At 47.8% G+C, this 18,453-nt stretch overlaps 1 protein-coding gene across 6 annotated transcripts in view; it reads right to left on the bottom strand.

Moving 5' to 3' along the window:
- Positions 1-17,670, bottom strand: part of smoc2 (SPARC related modular calcium binding 2) — a 32,216-nt gene extending 14,546 nt beyond the window's left edge. For 2 of the 6 annotated variants that reach the window (XM_048270595.1, XM_048270597.1), the window contains exons 1-8: positions 17,281-17,670; positions 8,626-8,779; positions 5,405-5,511; positions 5,011-5,110; positions 3,685-3,729; positions 3,364-3,414; positions 814-864; positions 431-502 (exon numbers count right to left, since the gene is read on the bottom strand). In XM_048270595.1, the coding sequence (XP_048126552.1) occupies positions 431-502; positions 814-864; positions 3,364-3,414; positions 3,685-3,729; positions 5,011-5,110; positions 5,405-5,511; positions 8,626-8,779; positions 17,281-17,355 (655 nt within the window). In that variant the 5' untranslated portion in view covers positions 17,356-17,670. Of the gene's footprint in view, positions 1-430; positions 503-813; positions 898-3,363; positions 3,415-3,684; positions 3,730-5,010; positions 5,111-5,404; positions 5,512-8,625; positions 8,780-17,280 lie in introns of all 6 variants that reach the window. The other 4 variants (XM_048270598.1, XM_048270601.1, XM_048270599.1 and 1 more) reach the window with 2 other exon arrangements.
- Between the last annotated feature and the right edge of the window lie 783 nt (positions 17,671-18,453).

Genomic DNA, 18,453 nt, shown 5'->3' with positions numbered 1-18,453 from the left:
GGGCCCAGTGGGTGGCTGATGGCGCTCCAGCACCTGACTGTGGGAGAAGGTGAGGAGGCTGCGCTCAGTGATGGAGCCCAGGGCTGAGCGCTTGATGAGTGATGGGACCCCAGACGCAGAGTTTGTTTTAGCTCAGCGTGAAATCACACTCTTCTCTTGGAAACAACACAGATTGAAACTCAAGCCCGCTGTATCTCATCTATCAAATATGACAATGATTTCCCCTTGCTCTCTCTCGCTCGCTCTCTCTCTCTCTCTTCTGACATTCATCCTCTGCTACAGCTTCCACTGTACAGTCAGGAATGCCTTACACAACTCATCAAGGCAAGGCGATTGTATTTACGGTTCAGTCCATACACTTTGAGAATTCAAAGTGCTTTGCAAATGAGGAGATAAAGAAACAGCGCACGTCCAGATTTAAATGACCAACCTTGTGTTCGGGTCCTGTTGTTCTGCCGACTGCGGACCTGTTCTGTCCAAAGGGTTGGGTACTGTGAAATATCTGTAAGGATAAGCGGTACATTAAAATCAATATAAATCATTATCGTCCAGTATGTAGATAAATAGATAGATAGATAGATAGCTAGATACTTTATTGATCCCCAAGGGGAAATTAAAGTATGTTGTGCATTTATGACGACAGTGACATTTATAATCAAAAACACATGATCACGGACGGTTCCCAGTTTATGTTTCAGTGGACAGACATCAGTTGTGATGAGAGATGAGATGAGAGCGCGATCTGATGATGATGATAGTGATGCTGGTGGTGGTGAAAGGAGGAGAGAAAGAGGAAGAGCGGCAGTGTCTCACCTTCCTCGTCGACCGAGGGCTGCGGCTCCACGACGAGGCCTTCCGACTCATCTGCATTTAGAATGGAAAAGATTTGCAGGGAAACTACAATTATGAGAGTAAGCTAGATTGTCACAACGCAACTCTGATTGTCAGTGATTTGCACATTGCCCGGCCAGGAGTTGAGAAAGAGAGAGAGAGAGGAGTGAGAGGGTAAGGAAGGGAAGTGGATAGAGTGGGAGGTTAGAGATAGAGGAGTAGAGATGTGTGGATGGTGGGGTTAGGGGTGTGTGGATGGGGGGTTGGCTTGAAGAGGGTTGGGAAAGATAGAGGGAATGTTCCCCATAGAAAAGAGTGAAAGAAAGAGAGGGTAAAATAAAAAGTCATGGAGGTGTAGTGCAGAGACAGGACGAGAGGAGGGGAGGAGGTCAGGTGTGAGGTAAATAGTGTAGAACAATAATAGTGGTTTCAATCTGGAAAGGAAAATTAACGTTGAGTCCTAGATTACAAAAAGAAAAAAACAACACCCATCACATCTCATCACCAAGCAGCCCAAAACAATTTCAATCATGACTGCATCAACATACATGGCTGCAGTTCAAACCGGCAACTATTTCAAAAAATACCAAAAGGGACCACATAAATCAGACTAGCGCGACAGCAGCGCCACCAAATCGTTTCCAGTTTGAGCTTTGAGCTGGCGGCGGCCATCTGTGGAGTCGCTATCAGTCTGCCGCTCTCAAAGGGATGAAATCCCGCAGAGGAGCAGAGGCACGGCGGGCCAAAGAGCCTTACGACAACCAGACACACACATGTTCCAGATGAAACAATTACTTGAGCTCCAAAGCACGGCAACCATGGAGGTGTTAGAACTTTTTAATCTTTATTTATTTCTATTTTGTTTTATTTATACGTTTTTTTCTCTCCTGCTTTGTTTTGTTTGTTTTAGCTGGGAGAGGGATTGGGAAAGATGCTGGTTGCAGCCTGGGGATAGAGAGGAGGAAAACCCCAAAGCCACAGGTGTGGTTAACCTCACGGAGGGGTCACGTCCTGGCCTGCCAGCCGGAGGGTAGAGGCCACCCTGGGGAACAGAGGGATTGGCAGAGGGAGGGAAGTTGAGGAAGGGGTCCTGGACCACACTTACCGCCTTAACCCAGCACCCCACACACACACACTCCACACACCCAGCAGCATGGTTGCACGGGAGAATGAATGGAGAGCCGGGTAAACATTCCAGAATCTTCTGAGCTCACAAACACACTGACGTGACTCTCTCTCTCCGACCATGTAGCCAACACCTTTTGCTCTCCTCCCACCCACTTAGTTAACCCCCCCCACACACACACACACACACACAATCACTCTCTCTCTCTGCGCTGATACAAAATTGGCCCGCGTTGCAGATAAACTGAAGATATGCTCTGCGGCAATAACATTCTCTCCGCCATGAACCGTATGGAGAGGGGACCTGGCTCAATTTGTTCCCCGGTTCTTTTAAGTCCTCTGTTTATGGAACCCGAGAACAGACTCCCATGCACGCACACACACACAAGCACACAACACACACACACACACACACACACACACACACACACACAGAGGCCACCTATGAAGGGAGGAATATCTCTGAGCCTCGGCATAAGCAAAATATTGATTCTCCAGCAGCTATTTCCAGAGCCAGAAGACCACAAATCTACAGTTTATTCCTCTGTCTGGCCTGCTTGGCTGGCCAATTTAGAGGAAACCGCAATCAGTCACTGGCCAATGCAACTGCCATCGCGACAGCAACAATGGCTGATCTATGGATAATGACTTGGTTGGCTTCAGGCTGCATGCATGCTTGGCCTTTGGGATAAATATATACGTAGATAGACAAGAGATATAATTGTCAGAATTCCTAGAGAACTCGTAGCACAGGGGAGAGAAACATTAACATCTCTTCTACCGTAATCAGACTCCACTAACTCTGTATACAGGAATTAGAATTCTTCCTATTGTGCAATATTAAACACAATGGTGTCTTCTCATGCTAACACAAACAAGGGTTGCTTTCTATCACAAACACACACACACACACACACACACACGTACACACAAACACACACACACACACACACACACACAGACACATGTGTACACAAACACACATACATGTACACACACAGAAAGAATGGGTTCTTCCATTCCTCTAAAATAGTTGTACAGAATGGGTGAATGTTCCACTGCTTTGGGAAGTTACCCTTGTAAAGAAAATCAAAACAACACATATCATGCACAATTTTCCAACTGCTTTCCCCAAGACAAACGCATCGACCTGTGGGAAAATGTTAGTTGGGCTGCCTCTTATAACTTTCTCGGCTACTGTGAAAAAGAAAAGGCTGTTATTGGTGCACCCTGCCCCGCCCCCTGCACCCCTGACGCCGCCTATATATTTTCATATTTGCACGATCCCACGTGTCAGTGAAATAATCCCACTGATCCCAATAATCCCATGTGCATTCCCACATCACGTCACAGCAGTTCATAAACGTTGGATAAATGGTTTTCCCATCGAGTGGGAATGGGACTTACGGCTGGCAAGCTGGAACAGGTGACCACAGGATGCGTGGACGCAACCAACTGCTTTCTCGCAGACACACACACACACACACACACACACACACACACACACACACACACACACACACACACACACACACACATATATATACACACATACATATATATACACACACACACATATATATACACACACGCACACACACACACACACACACACAAACACACACACACACACACACACACTTCAGGTCACCTTTGGGCAACACCAGGAGCTCGAGAGATCTTACTGATCTTACATAAGAATTCAAATAAGTCTTTGAAGGTATTTACCTCCTTTGGCTGGCTCTCGCGGATTGCTTCTTTCAGGCTTGGACCCTGCAAAAGACAACCGATCATTAGCAAACTTCTCAGTGTTCCCTGCCATGTGCATTACACAGTACTGAGCCTCTCTGCATCTTAACAATAGATGTGCTAAGCTCCACTTGCCAATTCAGCAGAAGGTTTTAATGTCCTGCATTCTTGTCTGCGAGGGGTATATTGAAGACATATGGATTCGAAGGAGCATTCCTGCATGCTTTGGAGAATAAATGCTACAAAACGAGAGTGATCACATGGCTCTGAGCAGCAGAAGAGGCTTCGGCCTGATGCCAGAGTCACACTTTGCATTGCAGTGAAGTGAGCCTCTGGGCTCTTCGCATCTGATGAACTCATCATGTCTGCAAACAATAATGTCATCAAATAGACCCCATCTTTTACCACAAGCGCACTGTTGCAACGGTCCTCGGTGCAGAGATGCAAAAAGCACGCTTGAGGCATGTGCAGCTTCCAGCGATGGGCTCTCAGCAGCGACCACTTCAGACGACAATGGTTCCTGAGCCCCAGGACCAGCCAGCACACATGGGCATGTGTCTCTGATTAGCAGATTGTTTGGCAACCACAGCCGCCCTAGAACAAGCGCAGATTTCTGCCAGGGGTTTCACCCTCTTGCCCAATGCTACTACAACTGTTCCTTGTAGTTTTTTTTGCTCGCAAATAGCACATCATTTAAGAACAATGGATGTGGGACTCGAAACTCATTAAGCAATTTTGATGGATTGTAACTTCCCCTGAAAAAATACAATGCCATAAGTGTCCTCCCTCCTTGGCTCGCTTATAGTCTGCAAACTCCTGGTAGTTCAGGTAACTGCAGACTGGTGTGTTAAAACCACAGAGATATTACATAGAACTGGAGAAAGTGAGGACGTTCCGCCCCCATTCACTCCAATGCTAGGTGCTAAGCTAGCTAATTCAGCCACAAATACTGTACACCCAGTGGGCTGCTGCCATCTTTCAAAATGGCGTCCAACATGTGCTCTCTTCCACCCACATTTTCACAAACAAGCCAATTAGATGCCACATTAAAGGACGTCCCCAATTATGTCGTTCATTTGGATTGGCTGATCCTCCTAGCAATCCACACAGACAACATGCCCACCAGTATTTGAGTTACCCATAAGGTGAATCAGTACATTGTGCGGTGTACTGTGTGTGTGTGTGTGTGTGTGTGTGTGTGTGTGTGTGTGTGTGTGTGTGTGTGTTAATGTTGATGCGCTGGCGCTGTATGTTCTGTTTAATATTGTTTCCAGAAAGATCCTCTCTAAAGCCTCTTCTCCTTACCTTGGCATTTGGGCTTCTTATTGGCCACAGCTGAGCCACTGATGGGGCGGCCATTGGGCGTGACGCACCAGCAGTAACCTGTGTAGCTGTGACACTGGACCTAAGGGCCGGTCAACAGACAATACTGAGTTTAGAGGAAATTCGTCTGTCACATCAAGACTATACTAAATCTGTCAAGATGGATATTGTTGCATCTGTCACTTAAGAATCATTTATTACGTTTACAACAATAAAAGCATACTGTTTAAGTGTATAATAAGCACACGTAATCATTAAATGGAAAATGACAAATCAAATTACAAGAGGTTTTTTAAAAGATTCCAACAAAAGCCATTATAGCAATAAAGCATCAGATTATTCTCCATCAGGACATTGTTGCATTACACACCCTTACCTCACTATATGTGCCATCTGGATTGCATACAGGCACAAAGACTTGTGGGAAAAGCTTCTTGGCCTGCTGCTCTGTATATTTCTTTTCAGCCACGCACCTCGACGCATCTGAAAATGACAGCATTATAGAAGGTTACTCCCAGGTTATAAGCAGGGCCTGCCAAAGGAGGCTCTGTTTTCACTAGTGGCCACTAATTCAAGCATTTCTCAGGGTCTCAAGGCCTTGACAAGCAATTTAGTCAGTCTGTCCCAGAACATTTAATTGGTCTATCCAAAATGACAAAAAACTCTGCACTTGGTTCTCTGTACTTGAAGGACCCAGGGTACGTCAAAAGGGACTTTTATGTCAAAATTGAATGCTGGTGCTGTCCCACCAACGCTAGAATTGCTTCTGAACACTCCATTCATCTTCATTTACATGAAACATATCATTAGCCATGTCTCCTTCTCGGCAGAGACAGCTGTTTTATACAGTTCTGCTGTTTTACAGCGCTCATCAAAGGAGCCCAATCACTTGATCCAACACAAAGTGGACTTTTTAGGCACACCGACCGCAAAGAAAGCACTGATGAATGCGGCCCTAAATCATAGAAGACTGTGGTGGAGCAGACTGAGCATGAGGAGAGAGGAAAGTCACAGGGAAAACGGAAAGAGATTCATATTTAGCCACTCACTCTGTGAGGAGAAGGGGGAGGGGGGGGGCAAAGGGTGTGGGTGTGTGTGGGATGGGGGTGAGTGATGGGGGGGGTGAATCATCCGAGATGTTTCGGAAGCGGCGGCCCGCGCGTGTGGCTGGGAAAGGAACCAACATCCCAATCTTATTAGGGCCTGCCATGCACCAGCCCAGCGGTCGCGTGGTAAAAGCATCAAGGAGCTCAGTGGCTCGCACACACTCTCGAAAGAATGTTCCAGAAAGCTTTGAGAAAGAGCTGATGCAGAGAGGAAAGAAAAAACGAAGAGGAAGGGGGCAGACTTTGTTTTAATTCTTTCTCAACTGGCATCCTCCTCCTGTCATGGTAGTCACCTCTCCAAATGGTTGCAAAATCTCCACATTTCACCCAAATGAGACAACTGGAATCTGGGTTTCTGAGCATTTCTGAGATGCGACGTCCTCGTTTAGTGTCTTTCCCTCCATGTTGATGGATATTAACCACTTCTGCCTTGCTCTATTTATTCTACTGGATGACTGACCATGAATGACAGGCTAACTAGCAAATAGCGGATGTCTGTGCTTTGACTGCCTACAGTATGACACACAGGCCACAAAAAAAAAAAAATGGCTTCGGTTGAGACTAAAGGAAACTCATGCAATGACGCAATACCCGTACTCTCTTCAGCAGGGTCGAATTCTAAAACCGTCGGAGGCACTTGAGGTGAGTGGCCAGTGGTGGGGTTGGGGTGCACTCCTCGTGGCACGGGTGCCATGCCATGCCCCTGTCCAGCTGAGGGGAACCAGAGCTGAGAGCAGAGCAAGTGCTGGTTTATTTCAGCTGGCCCCCTGCCTGGAGGAGGAGAGGAGAGAGGAGGAGAGGAGAAGGGAGGAGAGGAGAGGGGAGAGAGAGGAGAGGGAGAGGGAGAGGAGAGGGAGGAGAGGAGAGGGAGAGAGGAGAGGGGATGGGAGAGGAGAGGGGAGGAGAGGGGAGGAGGAGGAGGGGGAGAGGGAGGAGAGAGGGAGGCTGGCCCGGCAGAAGGCGGAGACAGGGAGACACTCTAACTCTCACACAAAAAAAACAAGAAGAAGAAGAAGAAGAAGAAAAACAGCACTCCAGCCCCGTCCTGCGCTGCATGCAAGGTTCCGACCAGAGGCACACGTCTGGAAAAACTGACAGCTGAATCATCTGCCCTCCGCGTTGGCACCAACAGGCGGGCAGCCCTCCGCGGCCTCTGTGGGCTCGTATGGCTATGAGGAGCCCATTGCTGTGCCCGGGCATGCCAGCGAGTGCGCTGAAAGTTCTGGATCTTTCTTTCCTCAGCTGCCTCATTTTATAACTTTTTTTTTGATCCCTCAGGGGAAATATGGAAGGGGTCATTGGGGATCTTGTTCTGCTCTGGTTTTGGAGCTGGGGATCTCAATTCCATTCTTTTTCTCTCATTCAGTTACTATCGCCAGTGTCTCTTGCTACATGCCTCTCCCTGTCTTTCTCTCTCTCTCTCTCTTTTTTCCCCTCTCTCCCTCTCTGTCTTTCTATCTTTCTCCCTCTCTCTATCTCTTTCTCTCTCTCTCTCTCTTTTTTCCCCTCTCTCCCTCTCTTTCTTTCTATCTTTCTCCCTCTCTCTATCTCTTTCTCTCACTCTCTCCGTCCCTGATCACTATTCACGCGAATAAGAATAAGGCATTGTCCTTTGTTGCTGAATGATGAACTGACAGAGTTGGAAGTTAAAGAGAGTGGGGAGATGGGGTGAGGAGAAGGAGAAGGAGAAGAGGGAGGAGGGGGGTCAACACAAGGAGCCTTCTTGCCCCAGCCAACACAATGCTGTGGTTTGTGAGCTGTTCAACCTCCATACACTACCAGTGGTTCTCAGTGCCCGCCACCCAACTTTCCCCTTCGATATGAATATGTCTATTCTCCCTCTCTCCCTCTCTCCCTCTCTCCTCCTCTCCCTCTCTCACTATACGGTTCACTTGCACTGAAATTAAAATGTAGTGCAAAAATGGATACTGCTGCGGTGGTATCCCGCAAAAAAAAAGAAAAAAAAAACGAAGAAAAGAAAAATCATAGTCATGGAAGACTATGTATCACATGACAGATGCATGTCATGTGCGGGCCTCTGCCAGGTAACCCCGGTAACCCCGGTAACCTTAACGGCGAGTCGGCGGACGCAAGCCTCCAGCAGCTCCCCTGGTCTGGCCAAAGCAAGCAACCACAGAGAGGCCTGCGGAGTCATCAGGCCTGTGATCATAACATAAAACACCCCGGCATGATTTATCAGCACAAATATTTATCTGTAAAAGAATCCGTTTTGTTGGATGGTGTTGGAGGAAGAAGTGCACAGTCAAGGGAAAAGACTGGTAGTCCTTTTTTTACCCCACTTTTTTTTCTTTTTTAAGACTCTTTCTCCAAATGGCCCCCGCTTGCACCCCCGGGTTGTCATGCTAGCTCACAACGGCATCAATTATCCGACGATGAATTTAACCCCCGAAGTCTGTGGCGTGACCCCTTTGGAGCGCAGTGGGGCCGAGGCAAGCACAGCTGAAGCGTGACTCGTGACCTGTGACCTGACCTTTGCACGGCCCACGGATGACCTCCAGCTGGGTCGCTGACGCCACGCTGGAGGAACTTCGCTGAGGTGGTGAGCATCGTCCGTCCGAGCGCCTGGCGGCTTGGGGGCTCGAACAGTCCATGTTGCACTCCTTATCCTGCTCCACTCGCAAAAACTGAGAAAGGAGGAAGAGCGAGAATGAGAGAGAGAAAGAAAGAGAGAGAGAGAGAGAAAGAGAGAAAGGGAAGAGGTTAAGAGAGAGTCTATACGTTCCACAGAGGTACTGTTATTCACACAGAGCTTTCACATCTCGGCATCTATGATGGAATACTTTTGGAAACGTTTACCAAACCAGGACAAAAAAGCCATGACATCAGTATAGGAGAATATATTTTGGAACCATGGAAATGCCTCTGCGCAAGAATAGGAGAAGAATAACTGTGAGTCACTCTGACGGAAGTGATTCAGTATCTTTTTGTTTTCATTGAAATGTCTCCTCCACTGTTTCTCTAAGCTACATATTGTATCTGCTTCCTACACACACACACACACACACACACACACACACACACACATACATACATACACATGCACACACACACACACACACACACACACACACACACACACACACACACACACACAAAAAAAACAAATTGTACACTGCACCCAAAAACAATGCATGAAATGTCCTCATGTTGACTTGGCCTATTCTGACTCAGTGTTGCACAGCTGAATGGTGAGGGAGAGGCCTGTCAGTCAGGTCGACCATGCCATGTCTTGTCTCATGGGGGTACGGGGTGAGATATCAGATGAGGACATATGTGACACTTCCTCTCTCACTGTTGTCTGCTGCTGCTCCCAACACCTGTGCAAACTGCCCCCCTCCCACTCAGACACACATACACATACACTCACACAATGACCAGGTGAGAGAAGAGTAACAGTAAGTACGGCTACGGACAGGAACATGTCCTCTCGTCTGAACACATCGGATCACCTGTGTGAATGGCGCCATTGTGTTGGACCTGACCACAAAATGAGACCTCCCCTGCTGGCACCGGACAAAAGCGGCAGTGGCGGCAGCAGCAGCGGTCTACTCTGACTGATTGACTGACTGACTGACTGCTCCCCTCTGCTGAATGAAGAGACAGTAAACGGATGCCTGGATGACTGGCTCAGGGACACACACACACACACACACACGCTGTGTGTGTGCGTTTTGTGTCAGTAAAGTGCAGTCATGGCTCTGGGCACTGCTGCTATGTTTATGGGACGAGACGAGAGGGGAAAAAATCTGTACAAAAACAGTTTGGGGGCAGGGGCTTAACGCTGTGTTTTTAACTAACACAGCTGTGTTTTGACCACGGGTTTTGTGTATTGGCCATTACCCACCCTGCCTATTACATGAAACTGATAACGACGTGATCACAGATTTATTGCATTTACTGATAAACCAGGCCTACTGATTAGCTTTGTAATGAACGCTCTTAAAGGTATTTCCCTTTTCAACATTGCAAAATCACCCCCATGCCATGGCTAGAAGCCAAACATACCTTTCTCAAGTCACCTCTGTCGTATAAATCAATACCATCAACCTGGGAGAAAGAAGACATTCTCTACAAATTGGTGGGCCGAATCATTACAGAGTCTGAAGAAATTAGCCGTCTCTGACGTCTTACAAATGAGCTCCCCACAGTCAGGGCTGGAGAAGGCCTCCAGTGTTTAGACAGGCAGAGAAAGAAAAGAGAGAGAGAGAGAGAGAGAGAGAGAGAGAGAGAGAGAGAGAAAAAAAGTGGAGAGGGAGAGAAAAAGACGGAAAGAGAAAGGAGAGAGAGGAGGGGAGAGTAAAAGAGAAAAAGAGAGAGAAAGAGAGAGTGCTGGAGGGGGGGGGGGGTCTGCACCTGGATGAGTGCTTATTGGTATTGCCCTCAGCCAAGCTGGGTGGAGGGGGGTGGAGAGAGGGGGGGCTCTCTTCATCTTTCATCATAAATCAGCCAGGGATGAATGCGATGGGAGAGGCTGGCTCAAACACATTCGGCATGAATGAATTCCCCTCCTCCTTTCTTTCTCTCTCTCTCTCTCTCTGTCTCTTTATTTTCTCAATTATGCACCTTTTCATGTTACCAGTGGCCCCTGTCCCACTGGGGCCTATCGGAGGATCAAGAAAAGAAAAACCCTCTCAAAGCACACTGCAACAAGTGCAGGGCTAAGGAGGAGGACAAAGTTCCAGGCCGAGGGGCTAAAAAAGCGGAAGTCAACACGCCCCTGACAAAGACCACTCACAATAGGTTGCATCCTCTTTTCTCTGTCCAGCCTGTTTGTGTGTCCTTCATTTATGAGAGTGTATAAAAGACGACAAAACTCCATTAATTCCTTCCAGACAGCCCCCACCCCCACCACCACCCCCACCACCATCCTCGTCTCACAGAATTACTCCACAGCTACGTGCACTCGCTCACCCCCAGAATGTCTGATTTCCTCTATTCCCCGACTTAATTCGGAGCGCGATCATGAATGCATGAATGTTAACATCCAAATGAAAGGCTGTCATTTTGCTGGCCATGTCTGCGAGTGGGTTGGGAGGTCTGGGACTGCCCCAGAGCCCCTTGCCATCACTGCCCCCCCCCCCTTCTCCCTTCTCTGTGCCAATGCTTCTGACTGACAGTCCCCCGTCGTCTGGGGTCAGTGAACTCTGCCACCCCCAGACCCCCTCATACCCCTTTAGCCTCCCAATCATCCTGCTGGAACAGCTCTAGTTTTGGGTTGGTGGGCCTGCAGCTGCAAACCCCCCTCATCCACCCACCCACACACACACAGACACACACACACAGCCACCCACCACTACCACCACCCCCGCTGCAAAGCCACCTCTTTTCACAGCTCTCCAGTCCCGCCTGACGAGGCGCGGACAGCATGAAAAGAGTTGTACGAAAAACAACTTCACCAATCACCAAACTAGGCCAGCCAAGATCAGCTCCAATCATGATCTGCCCTGTCCAGCCATCCGCCGCGGCCAGTCGGCCCTCCACAGCCAAGGCCTCCAGCGGGCCGGGCCAGTGATCCGGCTGGACTAAGAGCCAGCCAGGGCGGGGGGGCTACCCAGCTGACAGCTTAGACAAAAGACTTTCTACACATGAGGTGTCCAACATGAAGAGCGTTTACGAACTAAACTTGTTAAACTTGCTCTGAACCTCGCGGACTGAACTTTGCCTTCAATCAGCAAATCAACGCGCGCGCGCGCGAGAGAGGGAGAGAGCCCTGGCTAAACACTGTTTGGATAAAGAGCGTGGTGTGGCGTTTAAGAGGATTAGCGCCTGCTATGTAACGCGGTGAGAACAGTTATAGCTTTCCATGTCTGGCTGTAGCCATTTTCCGAACAAAACGTTCCTTTGTCAGTCATCTTGAGTCTCCTCTTGACGCCACATAGCCCAGCACTGTTCACACTTCTCTGTTCACACGAAGCCCAGAAGTACAGAATAAAACTCCAGAGTCATACTGCTAATCCCGCTCAGCGCCCTAAATGGAAAGAGACTGAAGTAGTAGGTTGAAGTAGGGAGGGATAGAAATCTTTGTAGAACTGTAAAGGTAATAGAAATCCTGTGAGGTCTAATATGAATGGATATATCCAAAAGAAATCTAATAGAAATGTAATCTAATCTAAGAGAATTTGAATAGAATTATACATTATTATATATATATATATATATATTATACTTATATTACTTTTTCTGCTGTAAGTGCATGTTGTGTGTGATGTCTGTATGCTACTGAGACCTTGAATTTCCCCTTGGGGATCAATAAAGTATCTACAGTATCTATCTGTCTATTTATCTATCTATCTACAGTATATATATATATAAAATATATGCCTGTAATTATTACTACATGCCTATGTAGCAGGCTACTCATTCCTGGTGCCTGGTTTTCCCTCCTCCAGCAGTCAGCCTGCAGTGATGGATGGGGGTGGGGGGGTGGTGGACAGTCGGGGCCGACTCTCCGGTGACATCTCACTCTGGAGCACCCCAGCCCAGCCCAGCCCAGCCCAGCCCAGCCCCCAACCCCAGCCCAGCCCCCAACCCCATCCGACAGAGAGGGCAGCCTCCCAGGGGACGGAAAGGCATGGAGGTGGCAGTGATGGATGAACGCCATCACCACCATCACCAGCACCACCAGCACCATCACCACCACCACCACCACCAGCAGCAGCAGCAGCAGGCCTCCTCTGCCATGACTTATGACTCAGGCATGGACCAGAGAGGGAGACCGCAGGCGGAGGAGAAGAACCCGAAAGGGGGAAAAAAGAGCCGCTTGTTCAGGCTTGAATCCTTCTCTCTCTCTCTCTCTCTCTCTCTAGTCTCTGTCTCTATCCCCCTCTCCCACCCCACCCTACTGAGTCCCCACAGCTGCCTTTGTCTTGTTATGTGTGTCCATTCCCACCCTGAAAAAAGAAAGAATGAAAGAAAGAAAGAAAAAGAAAGAAAAAGAAAATGAGTGCTGAACAGCTAAAACAATTATGAGGACTTAAGTCCAGCAGCTAAAAGGAGTGAGAGCAGGGAGGGAGGGAGGGAGGTGGGGGTGGGAGGGTGGGAGAGGGTGAGAGACTGAGAGAAATCTGACAGTTTTTTTCTTTCAGGACCCACCAGCGCACTAATCAAATCCTATTACCCCCTCCCGGCGCCCAGACACTGCGGGTCTGAATGGAAGGATCTGGAGGCGAGACTCCAGCAGAGAGCACATTGTGCCATATTGAGGGGCCATGGGGGCCAGAGCCCCCCCACACTCCCGAGGCCCCCCGAGAGGACCCCTCTCACACAACCACGGCCCGACGGGGGCCCTGGCTGTGAGCCGCGGCAAAAACGTGTTCAATCGGCACGGCGGGAGCTTCCTTGAGGAACGCCGGGATTTGCTGGGAATCATTAGTTACCAGCATGGCGGAAAGGGAAAGAAAGTGACAGCTTTTTAACCAGGCTATTAACTCCATCAAAGGCGAAGGCGTTTAATTGCTGTGAAAGATGTAGAGGAGGGGAAGGAGAGAGGGAGTGAGGGAGGAGAGAGGGAGAGAGGGAGGAGAGAAGGAGAGAGGGAGGAGAGAAGGAGAAAGGGAGGAGAGAAGAAAAGAAACGCTTTCTGTGAAAGGGCCAGTGGTAGTCATGTGAAAAGGGTACGGTTGAAAAAATATCTTTTTTTTCCCTTCCATGCAGGTGCATGGATTTATGTATGTATGGGGGCTACATTTGACATGGGGGGGGAGGTCATGTTCAACCAACTTGGATGTTTTTTTTTTTTGTTGGACAGATAAGAGCAAAGGCCTCTTCATGGTGCTGTTTTTTCTGCTTCATCTCTAATAAAGAAGCATGTCTGTCTCTCTCCCTCTTTTCCTCTCCCCCTCTCTCTCTCTCTCTCAAACACAACTCTCATGGAATATCACTCAGGAAAAACTGCTTAGGGCATACTTTCTCAGTCTCTGGGATCAGACAATGGTCCAAGGTTCGTACAGTCAGACTTGCCTGGGATGCTGACATTACAACCACATCCTCTGCTGTTGCATGGATCAAAACTAATTTAAAATCCAAGCAAAGGCACCATCTTAATTTTCCCCACACTGCTGGCCTGGTATGACTCCTAGAGAGAGAGATGGATAAACTGTGTTCATCTGGCCGACCCAGAGTCATGAAATCTAATTGCTGGTTTTGGGACCAAGACATACAATTGGTTGTCACTAACAAAGCAGTGCAGGGAAAGCATAAGGGAACTCAGGCAGGTTGAGAGCGGAGTCCTGAGACTGCAGTGGCACTTGATACTCCTTCCTCTCGGGGGCTGGGAGATATGAGAGGAACACTGAGCCTAATGTGAAGGCCTTGTTTGTTTATTGTGCATGTTGATGGAATGGTGGGCTGGGATTGGACTGTGTGTGTGTGTGTGTGTGTGTGTGTGTGTGTGTGCGTGCGTGTGTGTGTGTGTGTGTGTGTGTGTGTGTATCAGCGTGATTGCAGATTGCAGATGTGAGCCTGCACAATGCAAAGCTTCCTCCCACATTCCACAGCACCCAGGGCAGACTGGAGAGTGGCTGCCTGACCCCTCCACCTCTGGGTTAACAACTCACAGCCATTTGTTTCCATTTGGATATTGAGGCATCCTTGCATGTCCCATAAATAATGACAGCGGGGGCGGCTGCCGCTGCGCCCCACACTAAATCACACGGCCAAAGCTCTGACACGGAGCATTCTTTCCCCGTTCCCGTCCCCTTATCCCTGGTCCATGTCTAGTGAGCCCCCCTGCCCTCTCTCGCGCTGCCAGTTGGCTGCGCCGGTGGGATGCGTTGCACTGTGCTGCACTGGCGGTGCCCGGCCCCCAGAGCGCTCTTGCTCATGCGACCGCCCGCGATCAGCCACGATCCCGCAGGACAGACGCTGCACAGACTCCAGAGGGAGTCCATCAGGGACCCCCACACATACAGACACACACACACACACACACACACACACACACACACACACACACACACAGACACAGACACACACACACACACACACAGACACACACACACAAACACACACACAGACACACACACAGACACACACACACAGATACACAAAAAAAGCTAGAAAGAGAAACGGTGGCAGGGCCTGGCTCTTCCAGAGAGAGCCTGTTGATAAGAAGCCATAACTTCAGGCCCTCCAGGCCTTCTGACTGTCGGAGAAAGCAGCAAGCCTAACTGTACCCCCACCCATCACCACCACTAACTTTGTAAACAATAACATGTGTGTTGAACTCCCCATCCCAGTGTGGCAGCAGCAGGTACCCAAGAGAAACCGCACCAAAGTTCAGGCCTAATTTTGATTGCCACATAGTTGGCCGGTTGAGTTGTGTGGCAGCAGCAGCAGAAGCCGTTGCGATTTGGCCAACAGGAAACCCCTGGCAAGCTGCGGAGCTTCTTCTTTCCCAATGCCACTAACGACCCCATCAGCACCGTCAGGCTGAGTAAGAAGAGACAAGCCCAGAAAGGGCCAGTACACACAGGGCTCGGCCTGAGACACTGCAGTCGCAGCCGCAGCAGCAGACAACCAGACCAGAGCAGGGCTGTTTTCCTTCTTTACTCCTCTCCTTTTTTCTTTGGGGGTGTAATGGTCTAACAGAGCAGACAGATATAGGCACAGTCGACAAGACAGATCCAAGAGAAAGGAAAATCCCAGACGCTCCAGTAAAGCACCTAAATATTCTGCCAGAAGAGAACATTTCACTGGATACCTTCAGAACAAAAATTTCTGAATTTGCCATGACACTTGATAGAACAAGCGGACAAATAAAATTAGATCAGTCCAGGAGCAGAACACAAGGTTGGAGCTTGGTGGTGAGTCAGGCAGTAAAGATATGAAACTCCAATGGAAATGCAACCCTCATAAGAGAGAACCTTGATTCAATTTTTGGACATTTTTGAAATACAGTTTCAATTTTAGAAAGAATTCCTTCTGTTCTCAGTAGGTGCCACATACCTCTCAAAATTAAAATGAACAGAGTTTAAACAAAAAAGGTGTAAAATACTTATAATCTGGCATACCTGCTTAACTTGATCAATTAATTTATCCGAGTCAGACCCAAATATTGACTGTTGTGGCCCTTTGGATCAGAGAATGGTCTGTTCCCACAATGTCAATCAAGTGCAAAACTATTTGGCAGGCGGTGAGCGTGTTATTGGCCTTATGTAAATCCCCTGGCTCACCAACCCTCCAAAGCCCCCTCTGTTGGGCCAGCCTGCCAGCTGCCTTATGCCCTTCTTGCCAGCAACACCGGCCCAATTCTTGTGGCCCAGTAGGCACAGGCTTGAGTCTATGGACAGATTCCTAGCTGTCAGGAAATCTCCTCATACTCGATAATAATATTCAATGTTCACAGAAATCTGGCTGTCAACTGTCCTGCCACTGCTTTTCCAACTTTCTGATGAAGTAGGCTACGTGTGGAGAAATGTAATTCAAGTTGAGCAGAAATAAGGGGGGAGAATTTGAGAGTTTAAAGAATAATGCCATCGAAATACTGTAGTAAAAAACATATTAGCTATGAGTTGAGCTGTTTATTAATGACGTAGCCTACATGGATGCATGCTTGGTGTCTGCAAACGATCTTAATTTGTAGTGTTCAAATGTTAAATTTCGCATATCTTTCTAATAATCTGCAGCGCTAGTCTCGTGGGATATAAAGACGATCCTTAGTTTCTTTCATGTTTTGTCCCAGTAAAACATTCCACATTTAAATTCCCGACCCACTTGAATAAAGCTAAGGCTAAAATGTTGGGACAATTCAACCACTAAACTAAACCACATGCTATTCTGATTTCTCCTGGAGAGCATTACGGATTTTCTTGTCAGGGTCTGCTGGTAGATCGCAATTATATTTTAATTGTTTAAATACTTTTGATTTCTCTTTTCTTCTTAGTTTTTTATTTGTGTTTTCCAACAGGACCTACCAACCTACAAATTTCAACTTGCCTAAAAGTCTCTAGGGAGCCGGACAAATTCCCCCCATTCCCAAGTCGAAAATGAAATCACGCCGAATTGTATTTGCTTACATCAAATGACAGACACGTTTAAATCCATTTCCCCCTTACAAACAGAAATGCTAGTAGAATTAGGCTATCTGTGCGTAATTTGCCGCTCGCTGGTTAGACTTCAGTCCTACCGTGAGGGCAGAGAATTTCTGCGAGCGTCCGGCGCACAGGAGGCAAGACAGGACCAGTAGAAACAGAGTGCGCATCTTGGATGTCCCCCTTCTTCTTGAGGTCGTACGCAGTCCGAAAACTTTGTCACAATCCAAACTTTCTCCGCGCTTGACTAGTTTCTCTCAGTGTTTGTCTCCAAGAAGGAAAAGTGGACTTTCACTGCTGGAAATGCCCTTTAAAATAAAGTAATTACTGAATAAAAACCTGTGCTCGCAGCGGGTACAAACATTCACTTCAACTGCTCCAAAGCTCTCAGATAGCCTATACAACACCTAAATCCGCTCCACTATGCCCTAATCCTGTATTTCCCTTACGTGATGTATCCCTGTGTAGACTGTCTTGAACCCCTGTCCCGCTGACTGCTGGAGTGTCTTATTGGCTCCCCCCTCTCCTTTCTATATTCTTCTGCTTTGCGCTCCACTCCCCTCCCCTCGATCCTTTGCATGTTGTCAGACCCAGATCTCTATCGGATGCAGGCACTGCCAGCCAAGCCAGCAGGTAGGTAGGTAGGTAAGTTTTGAAGGAATCTTTTGGCTGCTGGTAGCTAACGCAAAACAAAACCTACTAGCCTACTCCTTAATCAGGAGTTGTCTATTTTTTCTGCTGTACCTCTTTACCTTTTTTCCCCGTTGGATCCCTCGGTCATTATTCTCCCCGTGGCACTCAACCATTTTGTGTATTTTGTTTAACTCAATTATCTTCACCTACATCAGTATCAGCATATTGTTCCATCCGTTGGCTTAAAAGCTGTATGCCAACAAAAGTAGATATAATAACCTCTGAATCTAGACTACTAGGGGGCTGCGCACTGCAACATTAGCGCCTGAATACCTAAACTGTTAAATACGCTATTAAAATGGCAAACTTTAACTGTTTGGAAATCATATTGCTTGTTCATATCAATCATATTGGTGAAGTGAAATGGTAGACACACATGAGCAAGGCAATATGGAAATTTTGCAGACATGCGACGATAGATCTAAACAGTTAGGCTAACTTTACATTGTCTAGCAAAGTTTCTTGCCAATGTTAGAAATATTTAAAGTAATGTCTTCGGTAGCCTAAAAACGGCACATTTAACGTGGTCCACTGATCACAGACATCAGACATATCTAAGGACAACATCGACCTAG

Source organism: Alosa alosa, chromosome 18 (genome assembly GCF_017589495.1).
Source record: "Alosa alosa isolate M-15738 ecotype Scorff River chromosome 18, AALO_Geno_1.1, whole genome shotgun sequence".
Taxonomy (NCBI): domain Eukaryota; kingdom Metazoa; phylum Chordata; class Actinopteri; order Clupeiformes; family Clupeidae; genus Alosa; species Alosa alosa.
Note: the sequence above shows the minus strand (reverse complement) of the source record. Positions and strands in the feature narration are given on the sequence as shown.